This window comes from Rhinolophus sinicus, chromosome 8 (assembly GCF_057876585.1).
Source record: "Rhinolophus sinicus isolate RSI-liver-muscle chromosome 8, RSI-T2T, whole genome shotgun sequence".
Classification (NCBI taxonomy): Eukaryota; Metazoa; Chordata; class Mammalia; order Chiroptera; family Rhinolophidae; genus Rhinolophus; species Rhinolophus sinicus.
This window is the reverse complement of record NC_142508.1, coordinates 18,250,471-18,266,316: the sequence shown is the minus strand read 5'-3', so window position 1 is coordinate 18,266,316 and position 15,846 is coordinate 18,250,471. Positions and strand designations below refer to the sequence as shown.

General features: G+C 33.2%; 1 protein-coding gene across 4 annotated transcripts in view; it reads right to left on the bottom strand.

Annotated features, from left to right (window-relative positions):
• The window catches only part of ZNF800 (zinc finger protein 800), a 43,752-nt gene that overhangs the window by 21,579 nt on the left and 6,327 nt on the right, over positions 1-15,846 (bottom strand). For 3 of the 4 annotated variants that reach the window (XM_074315644.2, XM_019749050.3, XM_088799937.1), the window contains exons 4-5: positions 8,354-8,497; positions 4,514-6,206 (exon numbers count right to left, since the gene is read on the bottom strand). In XM_074315644.2, coding sequence (XP_074171745.1) covers positions 4,514-6,206; positions 8,354-8,497 — 1,837 coding nt within the window. Of the gene's footprint in view, positions 1-1,476; positions 3,270-4,513; positions 6,207-8,353; positions 8,498-15,846 lie in introns of those variants that run through there. The other variant, XM_019749051.3, reaches the window with a different exon arrangement.

Sequence of the window (15,846 nt, the reverse complement as noted above, 5' to 3'; positions counted from 1 at the left end):
TTTAGAAGCATTTCTGTCTCATCTTCAGTGGTCATGCTATCTGAAAGAGATCTTTTGCAATTTCACGACAGGAAATGATAGCCACTTGTGCCTCTCCATCTCCATTCCTAGTTGCCATAACAGCTACTGGGAAACTCCTCTTTCTAGACCCACATGCTCAAGCCTTAGCAAAGACACAGAACTCCCCACTACTGCATCCATAGGCTCTTTAAATTAAGTAGAAGAGCCTATTTATTGACCATAAAGCAATATAAGAAACACATATTCCCCAAAAATGTGAAGGTACTTTTTAAACAATACAAGCAATTGGTGTCAAAACCTACCTCTTATATGCAAAACTAGGCTAAAACTTAAGGATGGGTAATTTATATATTCTTCAAGAACATACACATATATATTCTTTAAGATTTTCTTCTTGAAGTAGGGCGTAAAGAAGAAAAATAAGAGATGTGAACACCACCCCCAAAGTGGTCACTGTGCTTTCAAGGTACAGCTGCATATTCTACTGAGCACACCCAGTGTCAGCTATACCTCCTCCAGCTCCACTTACACTACCTACACTTAGGAAGTTGAAGTGCAAGCCACACCTTTTATTGCTTCTCCTCTTCCACCTCACATAGGAATGGAAGGTGTCTTCAGGAAAGAAGAGGAGTTGAATTCTACAGAAAAACTCTGAAGTGATCAAATAGCAGCACAGGACATAATCCTCCAACCAGGGGTCAGTCTTAACATGAGCAGTTTCTGAAGGTTTTACCTGCTTAACTATTCCTCCCAACAACAACCAGTGCTATTAATATCAGCTTATATAGCCTACATGCAGAAAAGCTTCTGACACAAATCTCCTGGGCCTCTTCTTAAGACCCTCAAGCCTCAGCCTCTGAGATGACGGCACTCAAGAATCAAAGTAAAACTAAAAAGTTAAGAATGAAGACCAGAAAGAAATAAGAACAAACAATTTCTAGTCACTTCTTACTTGTTCCTTCTACCTTTCTAAACTGGTCCCAGTTCAGCGTCTAACTTCTGCGTCTCCATGATCCATTCTTTGACTATTATGATAAAATATTCCTAATCTCTCTAGGCCCTTCTAATTTACCCCAGTCCTGACATAGTGCTAATTTTTTCTCAATGACCCACATAATAATTTTTGACAGTCTTTGAACTCCCTATTCCTCCTTCTAAATTTCTGTTCTGTGGCCCTGGAGTTATGACAGAGCAGACGTGTAAACAGGTGAGTAGGAAATTCCAGCAGTGGGGCTCCCCTCTACCAACATCAGGCTATTTCTCTTTCTTCCCGATAGTACTGAACAAATAAAGCAGAGAGGAAAAGGCTGCATACAGATGAGAAGCTGTAGCGAAGAGCTAGCCCGAGCTTTTTAGGAATCCTTACATCTTTTCACTGGTTATAGGTATTTAAGTCTGGAAAGTATCTTTGGAATATGTCTTGTGTGTAGGAATGCATAAAAGATAACACCTTACAAAAGTCAAACATACAGGTTTAATAATGTGCAACTAATGAAGATGGTTTATAAATGAAATACCACCTACACATTTAGTTCCCTAAATATATTACACTATTAATCATTAAAGTTAGACCTATAAGTACAAGTTTTCCATATGTGGAAAAGTAAATCTGTTTTTAAATTAAAGAGAAATTATCACTCTAATTCTTAAAAATAAAACTATCAGGATAAAATTCAAGTGTAGCTGCTCAGGTCACTGAATAAATTTAAATTTGATAATAAAACATTTAAGTTTCAACCAATGCACCTTGGTTCAGCACATTTAGCTGAAATAACTCCGAGTCTGGTTTATTTCCATCACATAAAGTACATTTTCCAACAAGAGCATGTACATTCAATATAGAACATTTCCAGCAACAGTTACAGTCTTTCTAGTTTCCTTTCACAGTATATTTTAGTGCAAAGCACTGGGAAGGGTAAATGTTTTTCTAGCTATAGAAGCATTTTACTATGACCTTGTGGATCTTCAACATTTTTAAATTTTGTACAAAAAGTAGTATAGATGGACAGGGTCCCTCCTAAGTACAGGTGTGAACCTATATAAAAACACGGTATAGTCTCTGCTGTACCTTTTAAAATTATAATTTGACAAAAATTACTAAAAAATAAAATATTCCCTAAAAAGTACAAAATATTGATACACAAAAACCTGTCCAAAATTTCATAAAGATAGATGTACTTCTGTTTTTCCTAAAATCTTGATTATAAAAATGGACAAGAATTCATTATTTTCCAAATTTTACAGTAGGAATCAAATATTATCTAAAGTGGTCATTTAAGACTTTACTTGGGAGGGAAAAAAGTCAGGGTTTACACCCCTATCTTCCTTTTTTAGCAATATTTAAAGAAATAAACTAGTATCATAAGAAGTGGTTGTGCATGGATTGTCTGCATCCATAAAAATATCAATAAGCTACTTACTACCTTCATATAACATTAGTAAATGTGTGGTCTTTAAAAAACAATAGAAACTGAAAAGTTAAGTTGCCTCTATCATTAAAGTGCTTTGTATAAAATTTAAAGAAAAATAGGGGAATGTTTAATTTTCATAAAAACCTCAGATGTTTACAAATGAAAAATGTAATGATCCATGGACAAAAATGAACTAGAACTTTCCTGTAGTATATATTTTAGAATGAAACTTTGAAACATTTAAGTGCTGGAGAACAAGTTAGAAATAAATGGATTTAAAAATAATTACAAATATTTAGTAGGCTAAATATATATAATGTATTGATACTAATTTGTCTTTTACTCCTAACATACACTCACTAGGAAATCATATATCTATACAATTCAGATAAAAATTTTGCCAAATAAAATGGAACAAACCTAAAATCATTAAGATATAAAGTCTTGTCAATTAAAAATCACCAGTGGTGATATTTTCTTCAGGTTGTTGATCACTTTAATCAACAAATTGTTTGGAAAACAAAATTTGCAACATTTTTATAGAAACTGTAGACCAAATGCACAAGGTCAAGGATGGTTAGCTGATGGACTGTGATGACAATATATAATGTCACAGGTACTTGAAAGTGCTGGGAAAGGCAGTGCCTTTGAAACAAGTGGTTAGATGGTTATTATTTTAGTCAGAAAACAGCAGTTACAGTCGAATATTTATGAAAATGTTTTTCTTTTTTTTTTTCCTCATAGTACCATTTGAAGACGTTTAGTGGTTCTAACACCAATTTAAAGTCTTTCCACAAAAATGAACTCCAAACCTTTTCGTACATCACTTGAAGTTATCTGAGGAGAAATGGGAATAAATGAACACTTTTGAGTTTACCAATAAAACCTTGTTTTTAAAATTATACAATAGTAAATGACTTCTAAAGAACGGTTTCATCTCAAGTTTTCCACACAAATAAAAAAAAAGTGTGATAATCAAACCACAATATTTAACCTACTCAGCACTCAAACTATACTGCTTTAGAACCTGAATCCAAAACTAATTTAATACTAATTAAATATATTAACTGCCTTAACACAAGGGACACAGGTACTGAAGGTAAACTTTAAAAACACATAGAGACTTGCAAAAACAAGTCTAGGGAGTCTACTCCTTATTTTATATTGCATTTTAAAAGTCCACATTTGTTCCAAAATCTTATAAAAAAAAAAAAGTAGTATTTTTTCTTTCTTCCCGATAGGGATTTTACTTTTTTTGCAACGCACAACCACACACACCAAAATAAACCAAAAAAACAAGAAAATCCCTATTTAATAATATTAACTATGTTGAAATTATCACCAAAAAGTGTATTTAAACAAAAAGGGAGAAATAAGAGGAAATAAAAGTGATTACCTAAGTAATCACTATTTCCATTGATCAAAACTAAAAAACTGACACATACTCCCAAGAAGGAAAACATAAAAAATTCCAAACTTTTGTTTGTCAAGTTTCCCCTTTGCCTAGAAGCACTATGTTAAAAGTAAATAATAAATGTTAATCGCTCTAAATTCATTTTGGGGATTTTTTTTTTCTGAGTGCAGCACTTTATTTAGCCGTCACAGATTAATTTTTACAATAATTACAGTGCCTCAAAAGACTTTTTTCCTATAATTATCTCCTTCACAAATTCATTCTAATATATTTAACTTTCCTACAACGCATTAATTAGTAGACTAAGTCACTGAATCAAATTAAACCTGTGCAAAGTTAGTTAAACAGAAGTCTTCTATTGTAAACATAAGCCAATATAAATGTGTATTTTACAACAGTGAGAGGAAAGCACTGACCCTGTGCCATCTACCTGTAACTATATTGCATTGTCCTGTGGAAGTTCTGAAGTTAACTTTTGTTCCCAAGCCACTGGAATAAAGGTCACTGAAGAGATAAATGCAATATGCACATTACTCTTGCAGTTCCCACTGCCATAAGATATATGGAAGCAAACATGTGTTAAAATGGAACCAGCTATAAATTAAGGTCAAATGATTTTTTTAGTTCGATGGGGGGAAAAAAGCAAAACTCTGTAACTGTTCCTCACCAGACAAGAGCCTTAGATCTTGTACTTCGGCCTTTGGTTTTGTTTCCTTCAGGTGAATTGGAAGCATTTGCCTTATGAGTTTTCTTATGATGTTCAAGATAAGTCTTTTTGGCAAATGCCTTTCCACATTTATTGCATCTGTGAAGAGAAAAGTTTTTTGTGACTTTTACTTCAATACCAACGTCAGCTACTTCATACTTTTTACTGGGAGAGTTAGAAGTGCCATCATGTTTTGAATCACTGTGTTTTGCTTCATCCCTCGAAGGGCCTCTTTTAGCCACTTTATTTAGAACAAAATCAATGGGCTTTTTTATAGCTCTGATCTCCAAACTGGCTGTTATTTTCCCAAGATAGCGGGATGACTTTTTATGAACCACAGTTATATGTCGTATCACATCACGCTTCCGACGAGTTTCGTAAGTGCAAAGAGGACACTTGTAGAATTTAACATAAATGTTATTCCCATCTGTGTGCAACTCAATGTGTTTAGTCAAGTTCTGTTTGGAAGTAAACTGACGTTTACAAAGTTTACAGTAAAGTTGCTTAAAGTCAAAGCCAGCTGAAAGTTTTGGTTTCCTGGTTTTTTGCTGGCCACCTGCAGCAGACGGACTAGTTGATTTAGGGCTTTCAGAGTCTTGTTTAACTTTATTTTTCTGTGCTGCCGGTGTGTTCTTTTTTTCATTTGAATGATTTGTTCCCTTTAATTCATTCTGTGGAGAAAGGGTAATGGAAGGGGGTGAAGATTCTACAGAATCTGCTGGTTCAACTTTAACTTTTATTTCTGAACTGTTGGCAGTATTATTAGGGCCTTTCTCTCTTTTAGAGTTTGTTCCAGAAAGAGTTATCTTGTGGACAATTTGCATATGTCTTTTAAGCATTATTTGTGAACTATATTTCCTCTTGCAAAGGAGGCATTTGCATGCAGTTAAATTGTATTCAGCCTTTGAAGACGACTTTTGTTTTCGAGTCTTAAAAGATTTTTTAGGAGGAACAGAATCCAGGAACAAAGGTTGCCCAGGCTTTGTTGCTATATCAGGAGTAATTGAATCCCTCCTTAGTCCTCTATGAACTTCATCAAAATGCCTTCTTACATTCGCTTTTGTAGCAAATGATTTACAACATACTGGACAACTCCTACTTAATGGAACTAGAACATTCTTACTGCGTCCTTTAGAGGATTGGTTTGGATTCTTTCGTGTTTCAATGTACTTTTTTAGTTCTTCCATCTTTTTCTTATGTACTTTTCGAATGTGACGACGAACACCTCGTCTGGAATTGAATTCTTTTCTACAAAGACAGCATATCAACTGGTGACCAAAATCAGAATTGTCAGAAGTTTCCAAGTCAGCCTGTGATTCCTGAGGTTGTTCATCAGATGTAGGTGCAACTTCATCTGCAACAATCTCAACAGGAGGGGGCTCTACCGTTTCCACTTCTGTATCTGTTACTGGTACTGTTTTAGACTGTTCAGTGCTGGTTTCCTGTATTTGAACTTCACTTTGTTCTGGAGTACTGCTTGACTCTGTGACTTCAGTAGGATTATCAGTCCTTGAAATATATTGAAACACTGCATTCTGATTAGTTTCTATGGGTTCTAGCTTAATAATATATTCTCGCTTGTCCACACTTGGATATATGGCTTCTAGTAGATCGTTTATGGCTTGGCTTTGTTTATCATTTACATCAGGAAGGTCTGTTAAGGAAAAAACAACATTTTAATCTGAAATAATTGGTCTTCTCTAGCCCTCTAATGTTTTTTAATGTATTATGAACGCTTATCTTAAAATTTGTTATGTTTCTGGTTCATCTTTCTATTTACAACAGCATTCTCTTTTCAGTATTTTATGAAGACAGAAACTAGTATTAAACTAAAACTTGCTTTAATTTAAAACCTCATTAGGGTACGCAAATTTTGAGAAATAGATGCAACTGAAGACCTATTTCCACTTCTAAGTGCCCTTAATATAAAATAGATGAGCCTATGGATGTCTTAAATCATAAAGTATTTCTTAGTTTTAATCTAAAATATTTAGGCTACCAAAGGCAAATCAGAGTTCTCATAACCCAAGACGGAGAAAACATCATAAAGAATGTTACTATATATAAAAACTTTTTTTTTTTTTTAGAAAACATAGCAGTATTCCTATTAACCTAATTCACAATAAATTACCTAGTCTAATTGTATGGAGACATACTTATGGAAATGTAAAAGAAAATTTGTAGGAAAATATATAAACATGAATGACATGATACATAAGTATTTGCTAAACTTGGTCCTATTACGAGTCTCCTTAACATGACACAATTCTATTAAAACAAATGATTAAAAATTACAGATTTATTCTGAAAATAGAGCTAGTTTTATTTACTTGTGCAACAATTACAACTCTATAGGTAACTAAATATTCCTATTTTAACACTGGTTGTGTTTCCAGATACAACTCTAAATTCTAGGTAGAAACGCAGCATCAAATCTGCTATCTATTTAGAAAGTAAGAAATGATTTGTTATAGCTCTTCTCATCTACTCATCTTCCTTTTTAAAAAGTAGTGTCTTTAAGAAAGATAACACTTTCCTTCACAAAGTTTTTCTGGAGTGAGTATTGGCAAAAAGAGTGCACAATAATCCAGCAAATCCGTTTATCTATTTCCTGCTACAAGTCAACTCCACACTAAAAAGTAACACGTAACTACCAAAAAATTAACTTCTTTTCTAATAGTACTTAATTAAAAAGTTAGATTTGAAACTAATCTTTATAGACTGGCTTTTCATTTACATCTCAATGATAAAACGAAGTATGGTAGATTCTATAGCAATAGGAAATTTCCAGACACATATGGAATTTTCATTTCATCTATGTCCTGTATCATGTTTTAAATCGGTTTCATGCTAATGATTAATGCAGGACTTAGGATAACTAAATTTGCATTCATTCCCATCCCAAAGGTTAACTTAAAAACACACAAAATCCATAATGCAACCATAGTATCAAACGGACAAAATAAGTTCTATAGTAAGTCCACAAGAGTTAAAACCCTGAATAAGAATAATGAAAGTAACCTATTACTTATTAAAATATTTTAAGGAAATTACATTAGTTTTTTTAAAGGAAGAAAATAACACCATTATACATATTGCTAACTTAATCATAGAGGGGCAATACATTTAATTCAACAAACATTTAATTCAACAAAGACTTTATTAGCCTACTATCTACCTTTACCTATTTCAGATCTCAAGTTAGCCCATAATACAATCTAACTTCTGATAAAAAGACTAATTTAAATTTCACTGAGAACAAAACTGACCTTCAAATCAAGACCCAGAGAACATTAGAAAGATCAGTAAATATTTTTTAATGTTCTCTACCATTTCCAAGAAATCAACTCATTTACTCATTCTTTACTCTGCTCTCAACAATCTCATTTACTTAAGGGGAATCTAAGCAAAAATCTAAGTCATATCTGGTGACAAGTTGTTAAAGACGTAAAGAGGAAAAATATCAATACCACCCTTCAGGCATTAATTTAACTTACAAAAATCCTGAATATAACCTATATGATCCATATGAACACTCAAAAACAATATTCAGTATTTTAATACAAACAGATATATTCATAAATCTAACCTCATATATCTTTAGGAAAACCCAAATGAAGAGCACATACATGTAAGTACCTTCCTAAGAAACTGAATACAACATTGAGTCAAGTATTTAATTTTATTCTCTATTATTAAATTATCCATAACTAGATATCCATAATTTAACACAAACATATAGTTATAGTATAAAAATACTTAATTGTAAAATGCATAACTGAATACGTAAATAAAACTTACTGTCATCCATCTGGAGACTTGGTGGGCAATAGAATTTTTTATGGGTAATTAAATTTGGTAATCCTCTGAAGAGACTGCGGCATAATTTACATTCAAAAATAGTGTCCACATCTTTTAATAAAATATGCTTAAGTTGTTTAGTTCCTGAGGGAAAAAAGAAAAGAAAACTTCACACAAAAGGTAACTTTAATATGTACTTTAAACTGGGCAACCACTGTTGACAACCCAAAAGTGCAGTTTTATTCTTTAAAAACAAAATATACAGTCAGTGCCAATTTCTACTACCATGTATTCAGGATTAAGTTATAAACTAAGTTCTATGCAAAAATCCTACTATCATTTAGATATTAGGGGAGCTAAAATTGATGCTCTTTTTCTAATGCAACAGCCAATCAATTCTTGGGATAGCCTAATAGTGGTTCAAACATCTGTTTGGTCATCACAATAACCTGGGAATAAAGATGTATGTGATCCACCGCTAGAGATTCTAATTCTATGGATCTGGAGTGGGACAGAAGAACTAAATGTTCCCATTCCCTCCCATTTTCTGCCAAAGTTTTTGGCTGGTTCTTCCAGCTCTTTCTGCATTAGGACGTGAACACAGAGTTTTGTAATACATTTTCCCCCGATTCCTTAAAGAAGGTCAAAACTGACACAGGTTTGTCTGTGACTTTCCTTTTTAAATTCAGCTCAAATTATTTCAGGTTCTGGGCCAACACAGGATTATGGTCATTTACTGTGACAGTAGTTGTCCATAATTTTGAATTTTGCTTAGGCCTCTTGTTATCAACATAAATTTATTCAAAACCTTTCTCCCTCAAACCCCAATTGCAATTAATTAAATACTGACATAGTAACTAGTTTAAAGTCTGTCTTCTCCACTAGATTATGAACTCCAAAGTAGCCAACACCAAGTCTGTCTTATTTATAAGTATAAAGTGCTCAGCTCTAATAATGCTCAATAAATATTCGTTGAAAAAATGCCAGTGATCTAGGGAACCTGAGCACTATAACAAAAGATCAAAAGGCAAAGAAAAAATAAATGGCAACAAGCATCTGATCTTTGAAATAAAAACATCCACAGGAAAAAATACACAACTGGGAAAAGGTCTTTTGTCACTGATTCCTATAGGTCTTTGCCACTGGTAAAATCACAAAATTAATATGAAGCACTTTCCTAATTAAGGAGCGCCTTCAGTTTCATCAAATAAAAACAAATGATAATAATATTCACTCAAATTAAACAGGAAAAATAAAGCATCCTGAAAAATATCTTTAAGACTAGCTAGATGCAAAGTGTTCGTTCCATGACTCAACAAGCATCTGACTATGTATTTAGCTTGGGACTACTGGAGAGTAAACACAATCTTAGTAGTATAATTAATACTAGAGAGTCCATAAGAGTTAAGCATTTCTAATTCAATCTTTTGCAATCTGTTTACGTTGAATTTTTTTATTAATTACCATTGTATATTTTATCACCATTTTGAATACAGGCCAGCCCTCAAAATTCTACTGCAAAAAGACTGATTACCAGATTATTAGAACTTTACTAAGTCTTTAGAGATTCCAATTCTGATAGCTGTGTGACCTTAAAGAGCTATATAATCTTTGCACTTTGGTTTATCCATCTTGTAAAATGAACAAACTATACCAAACCTATCTTAGAGAATTATGAAAGAAAATATGAACCTAAATCCCCCCCAAAGTTAAGTTATACATCTAGGTTTCTACTGGGGAAAAAATATGTATAACGAAATAATTTCCACCATTCCCTAAATCCAAATCAATATTTACTCCACTAGACTGTATTAACACAAAATCAGAAAACATAATTTTTAAAAAATTCAGAAGACAGCCTGGGTATTACTCTTTATATAAAAGTAAATTATGCACATATATACATGCGTACATACACACATTATTTGTGCAGTCCAATTCACATTACAAAATATATTGGCAATAAACTGCTCATAGTTCACAGTTAACCTCATAAGTGATTGACAGACTAGGAGAGGTAGACTGATGGTAAAAATACTTTAAATGAAAACCTCTATAACTGATCTACATGAAGTTCTCAGGAAGTATAGTTGAGTGTAGTACCAGTAGGAAGAAAACATAGGAAATATTTGCACACTTGAATTAAAAGACCTGCAAGACCTACACTAAAGATTCAATTCTGCCTTTACAGATAGTCAGAAAGAACTACAGAGGGAAACAGAAATAACCTGAACTAGGTTAACCTAAGAATTCAACTGAAGGTTAGTAGCTTGGGGGATGGGTTATCACTTTATGAAGGGTTTAAATGTCTTAACTATTACATTGCTTTGTACACGTGAAACTGAAAAAAAATAAACAAAAACGAAAGAATTCAACTGAAGAATTAAATGAGTAATACAGTGAGGTTACACATAAAACAGTTACTTGTAAAAATGTAAGACTGCATCCCTAAATCAGACATATCCCTTTGTTTACCAGGTTCTCTCAATCAACCATGAAAAATATATATATTAATTCTTATATATACATTACTAGTTATAGAGTTAGTTATATTCAGTAGTGTGCCCAATAAACATTAAAAAGTATTTAGCTCTAACCTTGACTAGTCACTCTTAATTATCGATCACAAACACTCCCTCACCCCCACTCCACCTACACAAAAGGTACACATACACGGTTGTGTTGATCTGGGCATAACAAGTGTACTTCAGATCCATGGATTCACCAAATTCTATTTCTCTGTCACTTTTAAGGTCTTCACCTGTTTTTTCTCTTCTCTCTGCTTATAACATTCTCCCATTTCCCTAGTCTGGTTCATCTGCTGTGATCCTTCAGATCCCAGGTTAGATGTCACTTCCTCCAGGAAGCCTTCTCTGACCCCTCCTATTTTTTTGTTAAGAATTCTTCATCTATATTCCCATAGCATCCTACACACCTGTATTATCCTACTATCTCGTAATTAATTACTTTTCTGTATCCCCATTAAACTGGAAGCTCTAAAAGAACAGAGAAGTTATCGTTTAACGCTCACCACTATATTCCCAGCCCTCAGGCCCATGCCTAATTGACATTTTTTAAATGACATATTGAAGAGCTTTCTCTATGTTTAAGAAAACCTCTATAAATAAGATGTTTTTCTAGTCTACGTAAAGGTGACTGGGAGGTCAAAAAAGGGACCTGAAAGATTTTCTAATTCTATTTACACATTTTACAAATGAGAAAAATAAGATGTCACTCATTCCACAAATACAGATAGTGACAGTTTTTCCCTAAGTTAGTTTCAGTAGCCATTTAAGGTTTTGTTTTTTTCCCCAAGGGGACAAAATAACTTTATTGTAATCAGCTACCATTTTCTGACTGTTTACTTGCTAACAATTAGACAGCCTCTGTCAACAGCTAAAACTTTGTCACCTGAGACACCTGGTCAGCAACATAGCTCTTCCACAGCTCTTGATCCTGAAGACAGCCATGCTGCCTTACTCCCAATTATTCCTTTTCCTGTCACTTTCTTACCTTAAATTATCTTAGAAGTCACTACACACTGATTACATATCAGTATTTTTCAAAAAAACAGCCCTCTATAAAGGGTAAGGTTTTTGATGCCTAGAAATTAACTAATTAGTTAATATTTCAGATTCTCACACATAACAGGTGTTCAATAAAAATAAGTCAAACCTCATCAAAGGTTTATCTTGTGCTATTCCTTAATACCAAATATACTGTATGCATTGACAAAAATGCTTAAAAGATTTTTTCCAAAAAGAATCAGTATTTACATTAGGTTGGAGGGCTGTCACTTTACATGACATAATATCAACTCTTCCATGCTAGACAAAAACAAGCTTTCTTTTTTTTTTCCTTAAATATACTGATATGTTGGTTAATGACCATTGTAAGGTGTGGCAGTCATCATTTTTAAACGGTCCACTTCTTGCTTTACTATTATTGACTCACACATGAGCTCAGTCTTCTTCAGGACGACTATTTAACCACAATATCATCCCACCACTGCAGGCAAAGCTTTAACTCCTGTCAAACTGCCTGAGTTCCAAGGCAAGTACGAAAGAAATTTCTAACTGATCATCCCTTTATGTAAAGGTAAAAAGTAGAAAAACTTAAGAATATTAAGATTGTTATCTTAAAACCACCACCTACAAGGGTTGGTGAAAACAAATTACTAGGTTAATCATGGAACATAAATTTATAAGAGGAATAAAATTACTTTATTGCTTACTTAGTGAATATTTGAGTTTAGTTTAACAAATATTTATTGAACATCTATTAAATACCAGGTACAATGTTATTCACTGGAGACATGAAAGTGAAGGGGACGATATGTACCTTTGAGAAATTCCCAGACTAATATAAATGTCTGCTCTTCTAAAAACAGCCCCAAATGACATGCTTTGAAGATGAATTTAAGAACAAATCAAATAAATCTAAATTTTTCTTACTCATCCAGGAAATATCTAGTCCTATTTTAAATTGCCTACAATTGCTATGTAAGAAACAAACAAAAAATCCATCATATAGCAATATGGTACTCTCTTCTTATGTATCTCTGATAAATCATAATTCCATCCTAACCTTTTGCTTACAGAGTCAGAAATGAGACATCATCACCCAGTCATGGCTTATACTAATTGACGTTAAAGTTGCTTTAAGCAGTTTAAAAAACAAAAACAAAAAAAAACTTCTAAGGAGTTCAATGACCAGATCTAAATTTAGGAAGATAATGACAGTAACAAACACAAAGCCAATTCTCATTTTCACTACAATTTATTCCTCCCTAAAATAAAATAAAAATGCTGTTCGTTGTACATAGTAGTCGTGCATTCTACAGGTAGAATCTTTTTTCTGTAATATTACATGTTGTCTCTTTTTATAATATTACATATTTCAAGAATTCAAAAAAAGATGTCAATTTCATATTAAAGACTAGTTTTGAATACCAGACAAAAATGACTATCCTTCTCTTTCCTCCCATTTTTTCTGTTTCTACCCTTAGGGAAATCCATAACTCCTCTATCTCTACCAGAAGACTAAGAATGAATATTAAGCCCAATTAAATCCATTTTAATAAACTGCTTTTGTTACTTAAAATTTTGCTATTTAAAATTTTGTTTCAGTTTGGCGAGAAAAGTCAGGAAGAAAGGAAGCTAAAATAAAAGTGTGAATGGATAGGAGGGAAATTTGAAGACACTGAGTCACAGATGTGCTCCTAGAAGGACTAACAGAGCCAAGCCAAGGCTCCAACAAAGGGCTGGCACAGTAAAGGTAGGCCCAGAAGTCAGGGATTCAGTGCAAAAGGCATGTCTCAAGTCACCCAACCATCAGGGATTTCAGAGTAGAAAATCTGTAGGTCTGGCAAAACAGGCAGTTTTCTACCCAAAAAAAAAAAAAAAAAAAGAAACATCTATCTATGGAAAAATTCCAAACAAGAGTGGAATGTACTATTAATAAAGCAAACATACATAACAGTACGCAGAGTCGGCTACTACCATTTGTATTGGGAAGAAATTAAGAGACATATGATATATGCTTCTATATGTATAGAAGGAAGGTCTCTGGAAGAAGATACAAATCATATAACAGTGGTTGCCTGAGCAAAGAGAGTTATTTTTGTATTTTTGTATCTCTTTTTGTACTTCTTTATTTCTTAAAAACCACAAGCACACATCACTTATTCCAAAAAAGAAAAATCTATTCAAATTAACTTACAAGTCAAGCAGAAAGAAATAAAAATATCAGAGGTCAAGCAGAATTTGTAATTTAAAGACAGGAAAACAGGCCAAAACAAAAGCTGTGTGAGGCAAAGAGAATGATCAAAACTGGTCAAGCAGTCATTACAGCACACATGGCGTTGGTGGACCTAAACAATGAGTCAACTCCTTCCTCAGCCTTTCATGAACTTCCAGCTTGGGTAGGAATTAAAACCAGGTCATAGAGCCCAGTGTAGGCAGGAGAAGGTGAGTCACTTAAACAGGAATGATACAGTAGCTGAAGACAACTATCTGAGCTGGAAGACAAAGGTAGATATCCTAACACATTACTATTGCCCTACCTGACTTTGCCTCTATAGGTCAACAAGAACAAAAGCATGGACTTCAAAGTTCTACCTGCAGATATCTGTCAGATGCATAACAACCAAGAGAGCTCTTTATACGTGTGTGACCTCGCTGTAATGGAAAGAGCCTACAAAGAGATGAGTTGTTGAAGGCAGGCTTGGGAGTAGAGTGGGGCCTAGGAGGAACTTCCAGGAGTCTCCGAGTGGGAAGCAATCTCAGTTCCTAAGGCATATGGTCCCAAACCTCAACCCCATCCTCCCAAGATTTCAGCTAGCCACAGCTTGAATACCTCAGTGTTAACTAAGAGCTACCTTAGTAGACTTTAGATTATCCATATATGTAAGAGATTATTACTATCTTGAGGAAATTAAAATTCCTTAGTTATAAGATACATTCATGAAGTAAAATAAATCAATTTTAATCTAAGATTAGTTTCTCTGTACCAATCAGTACATTTCTAAATGATCTTTAATTTAAATTATTGGTACTTAAAGAATTAAAATTTTAGTATTTTCAGAATTTGCCTAAATAAAAAATAACTCAGAAGGCAAATTTGCTGGGGACATTTAAAAAAGAACGTATTACCCATTTCACAGTCTCTTTACTTTAGCTAATAAAAAAATGGCAAACATAGAAAACAGATTATGACCACAGTATAAGGAAACAAATCATTTCATTTTTAAATATTAATCTTTCAAAGTTAAAAAAATACAAATTTTGAGTATAGGATCTTGTCGAAAAAGTACTTTTTGTAAGAAAGCATTTATGAATGGATCAATTCTAACTTCTTAAACAAATAAACACTATAATATACTGAAGCAGAAAATAAGATTAATTTCAAATTATGAATTTTTAAAAAGCAAAACAGATTATGCCACCAACCAACATGAGCACAGGCATAGGGTAAACACTAAATACTTCTTGAATTAAATAATACATAAAAGCAATGCCATGAGAACTATAGATGAAAAGTCTAAGAAATGGATCTTAGAGAGTCAGGAAAAATCCTTTAGATTAAGGTACAATTTTTTTCTTGGAATACTAAAGTAAACCAAATATATGCTATTTCCCTTTACAATGTTTTAAAAACAAGCACCTCAAAAAATTTCTCATCAATACAAAACACGTGGTGCATATAAATTATCTTTTCCTTTGAATCTCAGAAATTTTTCATTAAGATAGTAAGCTTTAAAATAATAAAAGATATTCTAATTCTTTAAGTATCCATCAGTCATGTTTGCTTGTTCATATTTGACTCAATAGTCTGAAATGTCAGAGAAGCCAAATCTAAGAGGTGGACAAATGGATCATAAGAATCACAGCAACTTAAGATCTTACTGACAGCACAGGAGTTCTAACAGTTCTCAAACATTTATATGTAGCAAGCAACACCTATTTTAAAGCATTGGATTGCAACTGCACAGA